The following is an 18,331-nucleotide window of genomic DNA, read 5'->3' as shown; positions in this document are numbered from 1 at the left end:
CTGCTGAGCTTCGCCACCGAGAACTCTTTTCTGCAGTTAAAGAGGAGGCGGAGGATTAGGGAATGTTGGGAGTCGCCAGAGCACGTCAGAAAGGGGCCCCGGTGAAACGCTGCACCACTCTAAAGGCTTTAGTTCAAGTTTTTCAGAGGTTGATCTCAGCTGTGTCCTCCAGGGGGGACCTGGGCACCCCCTTCCATAGACTCACAGCCGCTTACCGGCTGTACAAGTGCCGGCTTGGGGTGCGGTGGCTGTATTTGGTCGCTCAGGAACAACGCCAAGAGCCCAAGCCCGGGTTTCCTGCTCCGCGTTCGAACGCGTGGCTCGGGCAGGCAGAACCGGGTTGGGGTTACACCTGCCGGCGCAGTGAAACGGCGTGGTTGTGCAGGTGGCAGCTCCGAAAGGATTTGCCTGGTGCTGAGAATAATTGGGCAGAGCGAGCAGTCCTGCTCCATTCCTGAAGGCCTTGGGGAAGTTGGTGAAGCAGGAGAAACTCAGAATGGTAAACGGGGCCGGTTCAACCAGGAAAATAGAGGTGAATGTGGCTGCTCGTAGAGAGATCTGCGAGTGGAGCCACGCGTAAACTTTCCCTTGAAGTTTTACTGGTGTTTTCCTCTACACTTAAAACTCTGCGCCAATGTTCCGCTTGCAGACTTCACTCCAAAGCACGTGCAAACCTCGCGAGCAAACTGAGAAAGGGCACGGCCACCCTCCTTCTCCTGGGACCTCGAGGGCGGTGAAAACGCTGCTTCGCGGTGGTGCCGAGCCCTGGGGCTGACGTTGCAGCTGCGCCCGGATTTGTCCGTCCGTGCCGTGTCTGATCCTCGTCTCTTTTAGGGAAAGACAAGAAGGGGAGTTGCAACCTGTCTCGTGTTGACAGTACCACCTGCCTCTTCCCCGTTGAGGAGAAAGCTGTGGAGTACTACTTTGCTTCTGACGCCAGGTAACGGTTCATGGCTTACCTAAAACCTCCAGATGCCCCTTGACGCGGAGGTCGTGGACAAGAGGTGGGGGGCTCTGGGTGACAGTAGATGCTGGATGCATGGTCGTTACATTACAACATTAACTAGTTGCCTCCTGCGGCCCTGAAAGAGCTGGAGGTGGCTTAGACGGGAGTTTCTGTTAAAGAAACAAACTCTGGCTTTGTGCTGTTACCCTCCTTGGAGCACAGCTGTCGATAAGATTCCAGAGGTGAGTGATAGAAAACCTGAGAGCCCCGCCTTAAATTAACAGGGCAGATGCTAATTATCAGGAGAATTGTGTTGATCAGGGACCTCTGCACACAGGCAATTCCTTTATCATCAGAGTTATTTTAATCCCAGCGCAGGGAGGGAAGGTGTAACCTGACAGCAGCCTTTCCAAGAGCTTTTCGTTTCCTCTGTATTAGGGAAATGAATACTTGTTCCAGAAATGCAGTGGTTGACTTGTGCAGCTCTTCTCCACACAGCGTTTTGGAGAGTCTCAGGACACCCTGAGGTGTTTGGACCTTAGAGAGCTTTTCAGTGACTTGCCCAAAGCGACTGAAATGGGGAGCTGATGTATTTCAGTACCTCTTGCCTTGCTCAGCTCAGCGAGTCCAGACTAAAACCCGGTCAAAGATGTTAAAGCCCACTGGTAGCTCCAAGATTGACACTCCCCAAGCAAACCGTGGGCAGTATCCAATAGTACCTAATTTTTGGAGCGCATCTAGGAGATCTCGTAGTACTTCAGCAGGTCCCTGGTTTTACAGATGGGAAAATGAGATGTGAGGGGACACTGTGGCTTATCCCTGGAAAAACCAAGAAAGGAATCTGCACCAACAGTTGAGCACCCTGTGTGCCAGGGCAGATTGCTGTCCTCCTGACGGTTAGGTCCCGTTGCTGCACATGCTGCCTTGTCTGAGGGATTCTTGGTTTCTGCTTAAAGCAGGCACTGAAATTAATCATGAGTTAGGTGGAAAAAATCCAGTTACATTGGAAATGTGTTCTACAGCACTCCTCTTACTTTAAAAGAGATTCCATTGAAGTGAGTAACTCTTGCCTCAAAAGCTGTATGTAAATGGGGCTGTAGCCCTCTTTCTGTGAAGAAGAATGTCTTGTGGTGAATGGCGTGTGTTTTACAGCGCTGTCATCGAGCACACCAACAGGGTGATTTTCCTTGAAGATGACGACGTAGCAGCTGTGGTCGACGGGCGTCTTTCCATCCACCGGATTAAACGCACAGCGGGCGATCACCCTGGACGCGCCGTCCAAACGCTGCAGATGGAACTTCAGCAGATTATGAAGGGTAAACTCTTGGATGTCACTTGGGTAGATGCACAGGTCCTGCCTGGAGGACAGAATCAGTCAGGTGAAAAAGACCTCTGGTCCAGTCCCAGATCAGAGTGTTAAAGGACCTTGGTAGGTCGAGGTTGGAGGTTCTCTGAAATCCCTCCGCTTGTCTGAGCACCTGCTTTACTGCCCTCATGGTGGAAAGAGTTGTCCTGACCTCTGATGGGACTTTCCCTCTGGCTGCAAACACCGTAATGAGGAGAGCTGTGGGGCTGAGGTAGTGAGGAGAGCTGTGGGGCTGAGGATTTGCCTCCTGCTTGGAGGCATCCATTCTTCCCAAGCTGGATCCCGAGCAGGTTTGCCATCCCGGCTCTGACCCTTCATGGACATGTTCTAGGAACTTGAATCTAGCACTCACGATGAGCTGATGCTTCGGCAGAAAAAGAAGTCTCACTTAAGAACCTCTGCCTGGTAACCAGCCTGTTAGTGCCTCCGGACCCAGCTTTTCCTGTGTGCAGAGAAAAAATGTAAATCACCAGGCCGTAGTTTTAAAGTGTTCTCATTTGTTTGGTTTCTTCCTTGTTTTATAGGTAACTTCAGCTCATTTATGCAGAAGGAGATTTTTGAACAGCCAGAGTCTGTCGTGAATACGATGAGAGGAAGGGTCAACTTTGATGACTACACCGGTAATTGAGATTGCGCCTCCTTCATTCTTGACAGCTCAGGATCTGGTAGTTATTCGCAGCAGTTATAGAGGAGGAAGGAGGTGATGACATGGGAGATTAAAACACGCTGGTGTAAGATGATACGCGTGTCTCGCAGGGAGCGCTTCCAGAGTTACATGTGCTGGTGGCAAGATGGCATTCTGTGATGGGTTTTTGTGGAGTGGTTGGTGGAGATCATAGAATCACAGACTGGTTTGGGTTGGAAGGGACCTTGAAGATCATCTAGTTCCAACCCCCCTGCCATGGGCAGGGACACCTTCCACTAGACCAGGTTGCTCCAAGCCTCATCCAGCCTGGCCTTGGACACTTCCAGGCATAGGGCATCCACAGCTTCTCTGGGCAACCTGTCCCAGTGCCTCCCCACCCTCTGCGGGAAGAATTCCTTCCTGATACCTAATCTAAACCTCCCCACTTTCAATTTAAACCCATTACCCCTTGTCCTGTCACTACAGGCCCTTGTAAAAAGCCCCCCCCAGCTTCCTTGTAGCCCCTTCAGGGACTGGAAGGTGCTATAAGGTCTCCCGGGAGCCTCCTCTTCTCCAGGCTGAACAAGCCCAACTCTCTCAGTCTGTCCCCATGGCAGAGGTGTGAGACGGTAACACACTGTGCGTTAGCACCCTGATCTTGAGGGTTTCTGCTGCTTGGCCAGCCTAATTTTCCTCTCTGCATCTCGCTTTCAGTAAATCTCGGTGGGTTGAAGGATCACATCAAGGAGATTCAGAGGTGTCGTCGTTTAATCCTTATCGCTTGTGGGACGAGTTACCACGCTGGAGTTGCAGTAAGTGGCCAGTCTCGATCTGTTTGTGAACAGTTCTCGAATCCAAGTGCGGGCAGAGTGTCGCGTGTGCCGAGCAGGTTAGGGATTGATTTAAGGTGGAGCGAGTGCATGCTGATCAGCCGGCCCCTCTTGACAGCTGCACACACCAGACTTTTCAGTTCACCAGCCACACCAGCGGGAAGTAGAAGCTGTAGAACTCGAATATTACGAGAACATTGCCCGTGACTGTCACAGCTACGGAATCGCTGTTGAGCGTCGGTTAAAGGCTTCTGGCTAATCGATGGTTAAAACGCGGTGGCTGCAGAGGAAACGTTTTTAGATCGTAGCTTGGCAGCCCGTGGTGTTGCAATTAAAAGTACTCTGCCAGGTCGCAGAGGAGTCGCTCAGCAGTGCTGCAAACACCGCTATGTTCTCCGACTGACAAGGACCAGCAAAGAAGGTCTGTGTTCCTCTTGGCCAGCCCTGGGGGGTAATGTGAACGGGAGTCCAGTGAGTAGCCAAAACAAGTTTCCAGCTTGGCCTGGGTACAGGTGGTGGACTCTGAGCTCGACAGTACGAGGAGTTACAGCCTGACAGACGGACACCCATATTACGTATACGTACAGTCCGTGTGTGCCGGGGAGTTGGCCTCACAGGCCCTCGTGGAGCCAGAAGCAGGGTAGCTTTTCACAGGGGCAGTTGCACGACTAGAGTGTGGGTTTATGGAGTAATTAAAATATAACCCAGCACCAATTTTCACATGGTGTTTTGACAGTAATATTTTGCAGCATGTGGCAACCAGAAGGCGTTTTTGTACTCCAAACCCTTAGGTTTTTTTTAAATGCGACGTAATACGCTACTTTCTGACATCTCCTTTTACCAGACCCGTCAGGTTCTGGAAGAACTGACTGAATTACCTGTTATGGTTGAACTAGCCAGCGACTTCTTGGACAGGAACACCCCCGTCTTCAGAGACGATGTTTGCTTTTTCATCAGCCAGTCAGGTACGGTCTCGCTTCACCACCCACTCCCTCCCATCTTTCCTGTAAGCGCTCGTTTGGGAGGCAAAAGGCCGCAGGGCCAGATCCCGGCGCCTGCCCGAAGGACTGCACGTGGTAGACGAGGAGGAAATTGGCTCCCCCGTAACTAGGGATGGGAAAAACGGAGCGGTTCTCCCGTCCGTGTGCTGGTGCGGGATTGTGTCAGCTGAGTTTTACACGTGGTAACAACAGGTTTGTTTCCTGCTCTGGGAGGACATATTCCATCAGTCTGCAAAGTAAGAAAATGCTGCTGGGCTCTGGGTAAAGGCAGCTCGAGAGTGGGTTTGAGTGGTTCCAGTTCTCTCGTCAGGTGCCGCCAGCTGCTGAGCTCTGTGCAGGAGCAGATCCCGAACAGCAATGACACTCTTACATGCAAGTACCAACAACTACAACCACCTGGCAATGGAATGGGAGATAATGATGCACTTAAGCGTTAAAAAAAGGGATGTATGTCGCATTCAGCGTATTTTGAAGGACGGCTGCAATACAGAATTAAAGATTTCTCCCTTTAGTTGCATTTACCGTTGTAGATTTTCATAACTGATCTTCGGCTTTGATACTAAAACTAGTAGTTACTCCATAGGTTAAACTACTCTTAGTTGCAACCTTTTCTCAGTATCAGGTAATTCCAAATACTCTCCCTTTGTAGGGGGCTCATGTAAACCGTGGTGTTTTCCCTTGGTTTTTGGAACCCACGTGCAGATGTTGCTTCTTCCCTTTATAAAACGTCCCATCCTGGTTGACCCGGAGCGCGGCTGGGGGTGCAGACCCTCCGGCCTCAGTTGACCCGGGGCACGGCAAAAGCAAGCGGGAAACACTGGGTGGAATACACGGCAGCCTCTGTTTCCAGCGCCTCTGTTTCCAGACCCAGCCCTGGAGCTCAGCGCACAAACTGCACTGCTGGGAGCATCGCTGCCAGGTTTTCCTGCTGCTTGTGAAGCAGGGCGTTAGGCGAAGTCCGATCTGAGCCAGGTCGTGTTTGCACGGCGCGGTTCGGAGCGGGGACAGTTCGGTTTAGACGTAACCTCTCTGGTACCGGATTTCACAAGCGCTCGTGGTGTTGGTGGGTGCCCTCAGCAACCAACTCTGTGGATTTCAGCGGTGGGACTGTACCGCCGCGTCCGGTCTGCACGGCGGCTGGCTGCTCCCCAGGTGTCCCTGCTACGGGTTTTCACCCCAACTCGTTTTATTGACCAGGAAAAGGAAGAAAGTTCTCTTCTGTTAAAGAAGTGACACTTGAACTGCCTTTTTTTTAATCAGAGCAGAACGCTGACTTTCCCGTACACCAAGTACTGTTCTTGGGTTTTGTGTTTTCTAGAGTTCACAGTCGCCTTTTTAGGGTTAAAACGCAGCCTGCGGGGGCTGAAACAACTAACGACTCCTTGGACTTTTAGGCAAAGACAAACCTCTAGGTTCTGTTAGGGAAATGACTGCAGCTTTACCTCTGCTGCATCTGACACCGAGTTGTCAATGCCTGCCGTTTCAGGTGAGACAGCAGATACTCTGATGGGCCTTCGGTACTGCAAGGAGAGAGGAGCCTTAACCGTCGGCATAACGAACACGGTTGGCAGCTCCATATCACGGGAGACAGACTGCGGAGTCCATATCAATGCGGGGCCAGAGATCGGGGTCGCCAGTACCAAGGTAAGTAGCAAGTTGATAGACCTCCCTCATTATTATTATTAATTATTATTACTCCTACTGCTAAAACTCTCACTGAGGGTGCTTCTGTAGCATGGGTCCTCTCTTAAATGCATTCTGTTCCTGTTTTACCGGTTGCTGTTGATGACCGTGTAGTTAATGACCATGTGCCCAGTTAATTAACACTCTTAATTTTCTTTTTCTTGTGTCTTGCAAAAGGCTGTTTAAAACTTGTTTGCAAAATGACACATAAGGAAGCAATATTAAACGTGGAAAACAAAGGGGTCTCAGTGGGCAGAATTCTTCAGAGGCAAGAATTCTCTTTTCTTTGCCATCATTTATCTCAAGGTGCAGTTTTAAACTGAGGTTTAAAGATGAAAAAGGAGATTAAAAGACCAGATCACGGGAAGTCCGACAGCGCGTAAGCGTGCTGTTCAGACTATACTTCTGGCAGATGGGGAGTGGTCTTTCACAGCAAGCCAGTGTCTGTCCACCCAGCAGAATTATTCAGTGGTTGATGCATCTGGCTATGCACGTTACAGCATAAAATAACTCAATTTGCTGTGTTTCATTTAGATGAAGTGCTTCTGCACGGTGAAATCTGCTTTGATTTAGTTATATTTAGAGGCGAGATGATGTCAATCTGTTACATAAATTCAGCCAAAAACCACATTTGAGTTTAACAGTTCACTGGGGAATTTGATCATGGAAAATTCATGAGTCTCTTACAAGAAACTCTTGAAGGAGTTGTTTGTCCCTGGGTTGTTTTCACATGGCCAACAGTACAGTTTGGCGATAACGGAAAATGGCATTTTCTGTCTGGTGATGTGGGGAGTTACCTCCTCGTGCGTGTATGAAATGTGAACTTGGAAAGATTCCGCCCTAAGGTTGTCCAGAACTTTGTTCTGAGAACAGATTATACACAACCTGAGCGTGGTTAGCCTGGCTGTGCGGTGCTGTGCAACCTCCAACTGCGCCAGGACGAAGTCGATCACATTCCCCATCAGGCTCTGCAGGTTGGCGTCACGGCAGCTTTTCTGGATTCCTTCAGAGCTGTTCCAGTCCTCTCCAGTGCAGCAACACCAAAGTGTGGTTGGTCACTGTTTAGGAAGGGACAGAACCCACTCTTGGAGGAGTGGGGTGGGAAATCACCTTTTCACCTGCCTTTGAGTTCCTTGAATGTGGTCCAAGAAAGTTTCAGCTCACTGGTGCAATGGCCAGATGGTGGTGATGGGCTCATCCCCAGTCCACGGGGCTCCCTGTCCTCGGTGTTCACAGCATTCGCTGCAGTAAAGGACTCGGGTGTGGTCGCATGAGAGGGTTTAGGAGTCACCAGGGAGTCTTGTCATAGAATCACAGAATGGTTTGGGTGGGAAGGGACCTTAAAGATCATCTAGGTCCAACCCCCCTGCCATGGGCAGGGACACCTTCCACTAGACCAGGTTGCTCCAAGCCTCATCCAGCCTGGCCTTGGGCACTTCCAGGGATGGGGCATCCACAGCTTCTCTGGGCAACCTGTCCCAGTGCCTCCCCACCCTCTCCAGGAAGAACTTCTTCCAGATATCCAATCTAAACCTCCCCACTTTCAGTTTAAACCCGTTACCCCTTGTCCTGTCCCTAAAGGCCCTTGTAAAAAGTCCCCCCCCCAGCTTCCTTGTAGCCCCTTCAGGCACTGGAAGGTGCTATAAGGTCTCCCTGGAGCCTTCCCTTCTCCAGGCTGAACAAGAGAAGGCTTAGAAACATTCCTTTTGCTTGTCATATCTTAATCCCTCGGAGTAGAGGGAGATGGTGCCTCCGTTTGAGATCTGCCCTGTGCATTTCATGTTCATCTTTGCTGCCTGATGGGAATGGAAGCTGCCATTTGGTTCCACGTTAGGAATAGCCAGCAGCTAGTCCATGGGGTTTACGTAGCGGCTGACAACGTTTGGTTAGCGCCTTATGTGTTTTCTCTCCTCCCCCTCGTTAGGCCTACACCAGCCAGTTTGTCTCGTTGGTGATGTTCGCTCTGATGATGTGCGATGACAGAATTTCTATGCAGGAAAGGCGCAAGGAGATCATGCGTGGTCTGAAGGGACTGCCAGGTAGGAAACTGCTGCGTTTATTGCGGCTTGCCGGGTGAAATCCATCAGCACTCCCAAACGAGGGGACGGGACCTGAGCCACGTGGGCTCGGCAGTAACTCATTCTGCTGTGTTGTCTGTGATGGCTTCAGACCCTGAGTTGCAGGGCCAAAACATATGGACACCGGTTTCGTGGAAGTCACTCACCGGTGTGTGTGTAGCTGGGGACGCGCGGGCGTGTAACTTCACCCAACTGGAATTCTTCTCTTTCCTTCTAGACTTGATTAAAGAAGTGCTGAGCATGGATGATGAGATCCAGAAGCTGGCCACAGAGCTGTACCATCAGAAGTCTGTTCTCATCATGGGACGTGGCTACCATTATGCCACGTGTCTTGAGGGAGCTCTGGTAAGAGACGTCTTTGTTCCAGGCTGCTTCGAACACACTTAGCTATGGGCTTCAGGCTGTAGCACAGGAAGCGGCGGGTGGCTGCAAGTCGTTGTAAAAGCAGCTAAGGGCTGCGGCGTGCTGGCTGCCATCCTGGGGCAAACAGCTACGGCTCACCTGACACCGGTGAGGCTTCACCTTGAGGAGACCCGAGTCACACACCGGCCGCGGGCTGCGGTGGTTGAAGGGTGTGTTTCCCCATTCAGAGCGGGAACGCTTTACTGGCACAGACTGGGCACCCTGATGAGAGCTCATTCTTTGAACTTTTGGGTGGCATTTCTAGGGATGCTCAGCATCCAGAACTGAGCACATGCCTTCTGAAACCTTCCTACTGCCGTTTCCACCTTCGAGGAGATGCCTGTTGTTCGAAGCACTGTCACCCACTGCCACCAAACGCATCCTCTTTGCGTTTGCTGGCCCGTTTCGAGCCTGTGGCAATTGACATGTTGGCTGACGGCAGATCGTCAGGCCTGTGGTGTTAGAAGTGCAAGTGTTGATGGCCTGCAGGCAACTCCGCCTGGGTGCACTGCTCCCGCCTGGGTTTTCCAGCTGGCTGGAGTCGCAGTGGGTCTGAGGAGAGCCAGGACACATTTTTACAGAGTTAAAGAAAGTGGAAAAAGCCACAGGGGTGGTTTAAATACAAGTTAGAGCTTTGCCCAGAGCTTCATGAACGATTTTCTTCCCCATCTAGAAAATCAAAGAAATTACCTACATGCACTCCGAGGGGATTCTGGCGGGTGAGCTGAAGCACGGCCCTCTCGCCCTGGTAGACAAACTCATGCCCGTTATCATGATCATCATGAGAGACCACACCTACGCCAAGTGCCAGAACGCGCTCCAGCAGGTCATCGCGCGGCAGGTGGGTACCCGAGCAGGCTTACAGAGCACCAGGAACGTTGTTTGAACATGGAAGCAGTTTACGGGGCACCCAAACCGTTTGCTTTACTGTCGCTGCCTGAAATGCAGCTCCTGTCGGTAACCTGGGCGTTTCGAGCGCGATGTTTGCGGCAGAGCGCAGCGGCCTCGTGCGGTATGTTCACTCCTCGGCGCGCGCTCAGGCTGCCCGTGGATGCTAAGCCGTTTTCTTCTGAATTCAGTAAAAAGCTCTTGCTGCTGGCGCTCTGAAGAGAAGTGAGAAAAGAACCTTCCAGACCTGTTGTTGTTGAGTGTTTCCCTCTGGTGCAGGGGCGACCCGTCGTCATCTGTGACAAGGAGGACATCGAGACAATTAAGAACAATAAAAGAACGATCAAAGTTCCCCATTCGGTGGACTGTCTGCAGGGGATCCTGAGCGTTATCCCTCTCCAGCTCCTGGCTTTCCATCTTGCAGTTCTCAGAGGATATGACGTGAGTACGGTATTCCTTCCCCTCGGCACCTGGGTGTGCTCTCTGGGGGAGGTGCGTTGCATGTTGCTGGCGGTCTGGGGGCTGTCTGCAGAGTTGCTTGAGCGACGGGAGCGCCCAGGTTAAATGGGGAAGCTGGCAATGGCAGAAGCTTCTCCTGAGCGGAACTCGCAGGCAGGCTAGGATGCTCGGCCGAGTCTTGTGCAGCTTGAGTTCGGAGACGGGTCTGTTTTCTGGTATGAGCGTATGGCTACTGGAGGCTGGCAGGAAGCTGGAAGGAAGGGAACGACCCGCAGGAGGATGTCTGACAGACAGAGTCCGTTTGTGTGAGTTGGTCTTGATACAGACACTGGCCTCTGCATTTCCACATTTGAGCACTGCCACCACCTACACTAATGCACTAACTCCTTAGTTCTTGCCAGTGGAGTCGTAGCTTTTGAGATTTAGGGATTTTTTTCTGCACCGATTATCCTAAATTAACACAAAAATGCATCCAGTACATTACAGGTTGCCCAGGGAAGCTGTGGATGCCCCATCCCTGGAAGTGTCCAAGGCCAGGCTGGATGAGGCTTGGAGCAACCTGGTCTAGTGGAAGGTGTCCCTGCCCATGGCAGGGGATGGGACTGGATGGTCTTTAAGGTCCGTTCCAACCCAAACCATTCCATGAGTCTGATTCAGTCGTTTTCAGCTGAGGTGCAGAACAAGCATTCCATGCATTACGAAGTTATACACAAACCAAGTGTGTAAATACTCACAAGCATGTTCTTTCTCCTCCCTCTCTGCAGGTTGATTTTCCAAGAAATCTGGCCAAGTCCGTAACTGTAGAGTGAAAGATCATCTGAATCATAGGGGCAAAGGGGGATTCAATGAAAGACTTTTTTTGGTACCAAAATAATTCGATTTTAAAGTCCCCTAGGTAAATCTTATTTTGGTAAATCATTGTTTGTGTACAAGATCAGCGTAATTCCGTTACATTAGTGATTGTCCAGTTGATTCCACGTGCTATGTCGGTAGCTTTGGGTTTTTTTGAACACTAGACCTATTCCATGAAAGATGTTAAATGGTTTTCTTTAAGGATTACCGAGCCTTCTAGGTAAGGGGCCCTCCACGTAAAGGTGGTGTGTCTTACCCGGTGTGGCTCATTCCCGACGTTGATGAGCAACCATTGAATGAGTTACCTGTCGTGCTCTCGGGCAGTGAAGCAGGACACCAGAATATACACCTGGAACAGGAGCTGTTGCTGGTCGCGCTTGTTCAGATATTTTAACAGTGTACGAAGCTGTAAACAAGCATTTGGGGTCAATTTCTGCCTCATGTCCAAAAGGGAATCCAGCCCACCCGTCCCCACCTCCTAGATTTCAGGCACCTGGTAAACGTGCCAAGAAACCAGTGTTGCTTTGGGTGGATTTTGTCTATGCCAAATACCTAGCAAGTGACAATCTCCCCGGCTCGGTGGCCACGACGCACTGTGTGACACCAGCGTAGCTGTGCCCACGCAGACGGTGGAACTGGCGCTGCCGGGTGTCCGTGGGAGCAGTGTCTGACGCTACGGACACTCACCGGAGCGGGGAAGGGAGGAACGTGGACCGTGCCCGGCTCGTGCTGGTGTTCTGGTGTTGCTGCTGTTGGGGGGGGGCTTCTACAAGCAGATGTCTTCCTGAGTTGAGGGTTTTTCCCCCCTGGACTGAGCACTGTGGCACTAGGATCACGTCCCAACAACCGGCTCTGTGCTGCGGCAGGTCGCTTGCTCGTCTGAACGTGCAGAAGAAAGGTTCTGCCGTGTATCTCAACGGCGCTGACGCTCCCTTCCTGCAGCTCGCTGCGTTCGCCAAGGTCCCTGCGTAGGCGCTGGGTTATTGAGGAGCAGTTCGTGCGTCCCATTCAGCTGGTGTGTAATTGGAGGGGCTGAAAAGGGCTGGATAAACACAGCAGAAATAGGTACCTTGGTCATAGTTTATAACAAGCTTGCAGAGCGTGGGAAAGTGGACAGGACATACGCCTTCAGGGCTTGACGCCGACTCCTTCAGAGTCGTTAGCGGGCAGTTAGTTACGTTTTTCCTCATCCAAAAAGGTGAATTTCCTGCCAGCTGGATGGGTGTTGAATTAGCTGTCCCCACACAGCATAAAAACACGCTACAGGGCGTGCAGCGGTGCCTGCCCGGTGCTGGGGAGCATTGCGGGTCCCTTACGGCTCCGGAGGGTGGCTTGGCACGTGCCGTGCTTGGGGACTGGGCGCTGCCCTTCAAGCCCCGTTCTCCCAGCACGGGGTGACGCGAGCAGTGGGAGAGGGCTGCTCAGACCGAGGTGTTTTTGTGCCTGTTGCATTCTGCACTCTGTCCAAGCCCAGTAACTATTCAGCCTCAGCATCAGCCCAAGGCTGAGTTCTGCAGTGGGAGTGAAATCTGCGTGCCTGGAAGCAGCTTCTCGAAAGCAACACGTGGACGTTTGTTAACACTGTACTCAGGCCGTTGGCTTACAGAGGCTCTGTGTTGCCAGTGTCTGATAGCAAAGGAGTAGATAGTGCGTTGTAGTTACTCAGCGTTTGCCTGTGAGACTCTGACCCGGAGCAGTTCCGTGCCACCTCCTAAACATGGCCAGCAGACTCCCTGCTGCGCCTGGAGAGACTTGTCCTTCAGGAAGAACCAATGTGTGTGCCCTGCTAGCAGTTGGAAGACAGTTCCTCCTCCTCCTCTTCCTCCTCCCGCTCAGCTTGCTTAAGGGAAGAGAAACTCCAAGGCAGGGTTCCCCCCGTCCCCCCCCAGCTTGCCGTGTGGCATCCTGTGTTCTTGTCAGCGTGGGATCCAGCATCCAAGAGCCCTGCAAGGGAATTGCTTTGAGACCTTTTCCTCCTCTTCCGCTCGGGAGAGAAGCAGCAGGCATTGCTTTCACCCGGCCTTGTAGAGGTGACTCGCTAGCTGACCCCGTCTGCCGGCAAACAGGACGTCAGGCATCCCCCTTAAGCTGGTAAAAGCTCGATGTTGCAGGCTGTTAAATATTTATGGAAGTAAGTTGTGTACGAGGACCAAAGAATGGGAGTCTAAGTTAGAAATGTTAAGTCCGATGCTCCCGTGTCGGGTGTAACTGCACAGATACTGCGGAGCCGCTTGGTTTCATGCTGTGATAGAGAAATCCTTATTCTTTGTAACTTAAGGCATTAAAACTCGTGACAGATCCGTCGTTTGTCAGACGTGGAGGTAGTACTCGCCCCGGCGTTCTGCGTGTCGCCAGCAAACTGCCCCAGGGGCGCAGAACTGCCTGCTGGAAGGTGGTGCTGCTGTGGGACACCGGGATGCTGAGTGCCGGGAATGCCGTGGAGCCGCTCGCTCGGAGGAATTCCTCTGGTGAGCACGGCCGGGAGTCCATTGTCCTTACTGCCGTGCCTGTGTGAAGCGAGAGTGTATAAAGGACTCTTCTCGGCTTTCCTTACCTCACTCTGTCAGGACGCGTTGCTTTCTGACGGACAGACGGTGTTTCTCTCCCCCCTAGAAAACTTTTAGAATGTCTTGTGATATTTATTAACAGCCAGTCACTCTTCTGCTCTCCCCAATGAATGTTTTGCTTACTGAGCCAGTGGAATTCCCTCCTTCCTCGCCGAGGTGTTCAACAATTCAGTAGCCCTGTCAGTAAAACGGAGCCACAGGTCAATACAGATAAAGGCTGTTGCCGTTTGGGATAGCAGCTGCCTGTTCCCACGTACTTTGGTCCGGATTCAGTTGGGTTGCGGTAACTCTTCTCCGTCTGCAGAGGCTTAAGGGAAGCGCACGCCCGTCGGTCTCGGGGGTTTTTAGTTGCCAGAGAACTTCAGACTCAGTTTCTGCCCAGCAGCTCAGATGAATTCCACGCTGCTCGTAAGGATATTCCACACGCAGTAGGAGATGCAGCTGCTCGTGGAACATCCTGTCTGAAAGGTGCTTCCCGCCGGCGAAAGGCCACAGCCCGTTCTTTGCTGGGTTTCTGGGATGAGGAGGTGCTGTGTGCCGGCGTACTGTGACCAAGAGCCCCGAGCCTTGTCCTCGCAAGGAGGCCACGCCGCCTCCTCTCTGGCACGGTCTTGCTGGCTGGACGGTCGTTCCGTGCCGCTGGCGGGGGAACACCCTCCTGGCCTCCACACCCGTGACTTCCGTGAGGTCTCAACCCCTCCGCGCTGCGCAGCTGCGAGGGTCACGCGGGCCGTTTCCCAGTCGGGTGGGAGGGAGCGTGTGGCTGAGGCACGACGCGTGATCGCGCCGCGGTGGGAGCCTTCAGAGCAGCCGGGGCGCGGTAGGCTTCCTTGAGCTGTGGTTTGAAATCCAAAGGCACCGCGACAGCGCAGAATCGGGCTCTTCCTCGCCCTGTCTGCGCCACTGCGAGCAGGGGCCTGGCAGCAGCAGGGCCGAGGGGAGCGAGGGGCTGAGCTTGGGTGCCTGAAGCAGCACAGCGGAGTTTAGCTGTGGCTCATTCTAGATCCGACCTGAATGTACCAAACGTGCCTCAGAGCACGGGGTCCCTCCTCCGCGTCCGGAAGAAGAAACGCAGAAGCGTTTGGTTTGAATAACAGGAAAAACTGCCTTGACCCGGTTCATGTAAATAGACATTTGAAGTGGCCGCCCCCCCCTTCGTCCCCTCTTGATCTCTGCCTGTACATACCCGCTGGCTTGGTTGTGGGGACCAGTCTGTTCTTGCTCCTGTTGTGTGCTGTGGCAGAAGGCGTCCGACGTTCGTCTGTAGCGTTTTACAGTCTGGGTTTTGTCTTTTTGCTTACTTCTTTTGTATCTCGCCCTTTGAATAAAATCAAGTGCCCTACGTTAACCAAATGGAATTCCTGGTCTTGAGTTCAATCCGTTTGAGAACAGGAGTCCCTGTGGGAGTTAAGGGCGGCACGTGCGACGCAGGAACCGCAGGGCTCCCCTCCCCTGGCCGGCCGGGCGGCTTCGTGTCCGAGGGAGGAAGCAGCGGTTCCTTCTGGACCGTGGTTTTCCCAAGAAGCCACCCCATACGCTGCCCCCGAGGTGGACAGTCGGTATTACCTCCTGCGCCTCAATAAGGGGTGTAACTCCCCCTTTTCTGTCCCCGGGCGAGACAAGGTCGCGGTCGGCGCAGTCTGTACGTCACCCACGTGTAGCGAGCGTCCCTCGCGCTCCACGGCTTTGGGAGCTCGTGGTGTCTTTGACGAGGAGGAGATGCGTTTGGGTCGGGCAGAGCCGGGCTGCTCTGCAAACCCCACGGTGGTACAACTCAGCGCAGCTCCGGTGTGACGACCGCTGGGGCCTTCGGGGTCGGTCACATCTAAAAACGCAGCGCGACCCACCGTGACAAACGAGGGTGTGAAATGCCACCGCTCCCCCAGTCAGAGCCGTGCGTGGATGAACTTCCTCAGCGCGCCCCACCGTGACAAACGAGGGTGTGAAATGCCACCGCTCCCCCAGTCAGAGCCGTGCGTGGATGAACTTCCTCGGGGACCTTCACCTCCGGGGGGGAATAGCAAACACACTGCGTTCCTGCCCTGGGCGTGAGGCGAGCGGCTCCGGCTTCCTCTTCTCACAAACGCCCTTCCCAGGCGAGCACCGGCGCTGGGAGGTGACGGGGCTGCTCGGGGAGGCTTCCTGCGGCGGGACTGCACACGTGCCCTTAGTATATCCCAAGGAAAGTCGGTGCCTATGTGGATCCTGGGAGCGAGGCGGGGCACTCCTGCTGCCCAGGCCGGCGGAAGTTAACTGGGGCTCTCGCTTGTACGGCAGGCAAACGAAGCCGGGGGGACCAGCGCAACGCCCTGGGCTTTCCCTCTTTTCGCCGCACCCGTCGGTCCCGGCTGCTCAGGAGACGGGAATATCGCAGTGAGTCAGCACGGCAGGTTGGCTGTGGGCAGAATCTTCCCGAAGTGACTCCAGGGCTGCCCGACCCCCAGGCCGAGACCAGAGGCTGCTCAGGGCGGAGATTCCGGGAGCACCCCGGCCCCGGCCCCGGGAAAGGCACGGGGCACCCCCGTTGCTTTAATACCTCCCAAGTGCCACGTGCTGAAGAGCAAGGGAGCTGCGTGGGAGCAGGTGACGACAGACGCTGCCAGGGCTCGCCTTCGCTCACGTCTCCGTCCGGGCCGTCAAGCGCACGCCTCGCTCAGCGCGTTTCGTTTAAGCTAAAGCCAACAGCAGCGAGCAGACCAACGCCCAGGGACGCGCCCAGGGTCCTTAGCAAGTCCGTCCTGAGCTCCGGTTGGAAGAAAGCAGCGTTTCCTTAAATCCTGACCGACTGAAAGCAGTAAGACGCGGGGCAAAGGACCCGCAGGCCCCTTGCACGGGAACTCTTCAATCCCGCAGAGAGCTGGTCTCGTACAACGTGGCATTTGAAGATAAATGAGCTCCAGAAGCTGCGAGATTCACAGATGGGCACAAGCATTTGGTTTGAATAAATTGGAATAGCTTGTCTGCTCCAGAGCGCTCCCAGGCCCTTCGAGAGCATCCCGCGGCTTGACGTTTACCCTTCCCGCGTTGCCGCAGTGCGTGAGCTCCGGTGCCGAGCCTCAAGCCGCTGGCTGTAAACATTCACGCAAGGTTAATTTACCTACATTTACCTTTTCTGCTCTGCAGCGGTGCTCACCCCTGCTTGCAGGATCGCTGTGAGCAGCCAAGACCCCGGGGGCTGTTTGCTGCCCCCCGTAAAGCATCTGGCAGTGCTGTGGTGCTCAGCTGTAGCCCTGTGGTGCCTGGAGTCGGAGAAAGGCCACCTGCCCCCCCAGAAACCCTGTTCTCGGGTCACTGTGAGATGCTCGGGGGTGAGCAGCGGTCCATGGGGTACGCTACAGGGACTTCTCGCCCCAGAGCCCCTGTGGGTGCAAGCAAGTTTGGAAGGAAAACCGGTACGCTGCAACGGTTTTGCCGGCCGGAGACAGGGATGTTGTGCCTGGAATTCCCCGCTCCCAGGGTACTATTTCACGGAAAGGCCGGGCAGCGGCGGGGCCTTTATGCACGTTGGCCTGATCCGCTGCGCAGGGCAGGCTGGTGTTCAGACTTGGCTTGGGAAGAGCCACCATGCCCCACACCCCCTCCGAAAGCCGTACAAGCTGTTTTCTCCCCAAGAACACAAACTGGGAGCGGGTGGGGGCGGGGGGAAGGCACTCGACGTGCGTAACCCCGCTGCCCGGTGCCGTGAGCAGCAGTAACGCGCTGAGCGTGCCGGGCAGCACGCCGTCGCCGAGCGCACAGCCTGACCTCCGGTGGGTACTGAGCGCGTGGTGGGTACTGAGCCCCACAGCATCACCCAGTGCCCCTCGGCGTTCAGAGCACTAACGAGGAGCATTGAAGGGCCTCAGCTTTAGTGACAACCGAGGGGCCTTCCCGGGAAACACTTAGAAACGCTGCCTGGGGGTGGCAATCCATCTCAGTGGAGCATCCTGACCCGTTCCCCTGTGCCTTCCCCATTGCCCACGCCCCCTCTGGGCTCCTCCAGCATCCTGCTGCTATTACAGCTATTCCTGGCTCCCCACGTTTCCCGTTCCTACAGCCTGGAAGGTCCAACAAGCAACACGTTGCGCCAGCTCTGCTTCATCTCCCATCTCTGCTACAGTCCGGGCAATCTGTGCCCACGCCGGCCCTGAGGCCGCTCCGATCTTCCCATCAGAGGACAAGCAGCACCCCACGGGTCCGCGTCGCTCTGCCCAGCCTGGCGAGCGCCGCTGTCCTTCCCCGAAGCAGTGAGCAGGCAAACCCTCAGGTGCTGCTTCAGTGGCATGTGCCGGCAGACCCCTGCAGACCGCCGGCATTCCCTGCCACCGGCGGCACAGCCTCCGGACAATCTGGCCTCCGCTCGGACAATCTGGCTTCCTCAGCTCCAGCGCAGATAGAAAAGCGGGGTTTCTGAACTACTGCAAGGCTGACCCCAGAGCTGCCCTGTGTGCTTCCAAAGAGACCGTTTCTGACCCTTTTCCATGCATTTATCAGCCGATGGGAATACGTCATCCCAGGCATTTGAAAAAAACAAAGGAAAAGAAAAAAAGCAAGCTGACTTGCCAAGATGGTCCATTCGGTGGTGAAGAGGTTACTCAGCCTAAGAGAAAAATCAGACGCGATGGGTCTCCTTCCCCCCTCCTCAGTCTCATTCT

The 18,331-nt window shown here is 54.0% G+C and overlaps 1 protein-coding gene across 1 annotated transcript in view; it reads left to right on the top strand.

Annotated features, from left to right (window-relative positions):
- The window catches only part of GFPT1 (glutamine--fructose-6-phosphate transaminase 1), a gene marked incomplete at its 5' end in the record, with an annotated part of 16,733 nt that extends 5,396 nt beyond the window's left edge, over positions 1–11,337 (top strand). Inside the window, 11 exon segments of the mRNA XM_010156087.1 lie at positions 835–940; positions 2,099–2,262; positions 2,837–2,932; positions 3,652–3,749; positions 4,612–4,732; positions 6,255–6,412; positions 8,376–8,490; positions 8,747–8,874; positions 9,605–9,772; positions 10,099–10,260; positions 11,043–11,337. Of these exon segments, the coding sequence (XP_010154389.1) occupies positions 835–940; positions 2,099–2,262; positions 2,837–2,932; positions 3,652–3,749; positions 4,612–4,732; positions 6,255–6,412; positions 8,376–8,490; positions 8,747–8,874; positions 9,605–9,772; positions 10,099–10,260; positions 11,043–11,087 (1,361 nt within the window).
- Between the last annotated feature and the right edge of the window lie 6,994 nt (positions 11,338–18,331).

This window comes from Eurypyga helias, unplaced genomic scaffold, assembly GCF_000690775.1.
Source record: "Eurypyga helias isolate BGI_N326 unplaced genomic scaffold, ASM69077v1 scaffold3167, whole genome shotgun sequence".
NCBI lineage: Eukaryota > Metazoa > Chordata > Aves > Eurypygiformes > Eurypygidae > Eurypyga > Eurypyga helias.
The sequence above is the reverse complement of the archived record's forward strand: the minus strand, read 5'-3'. Positions and strand labels throughout refer to the sequence as shown.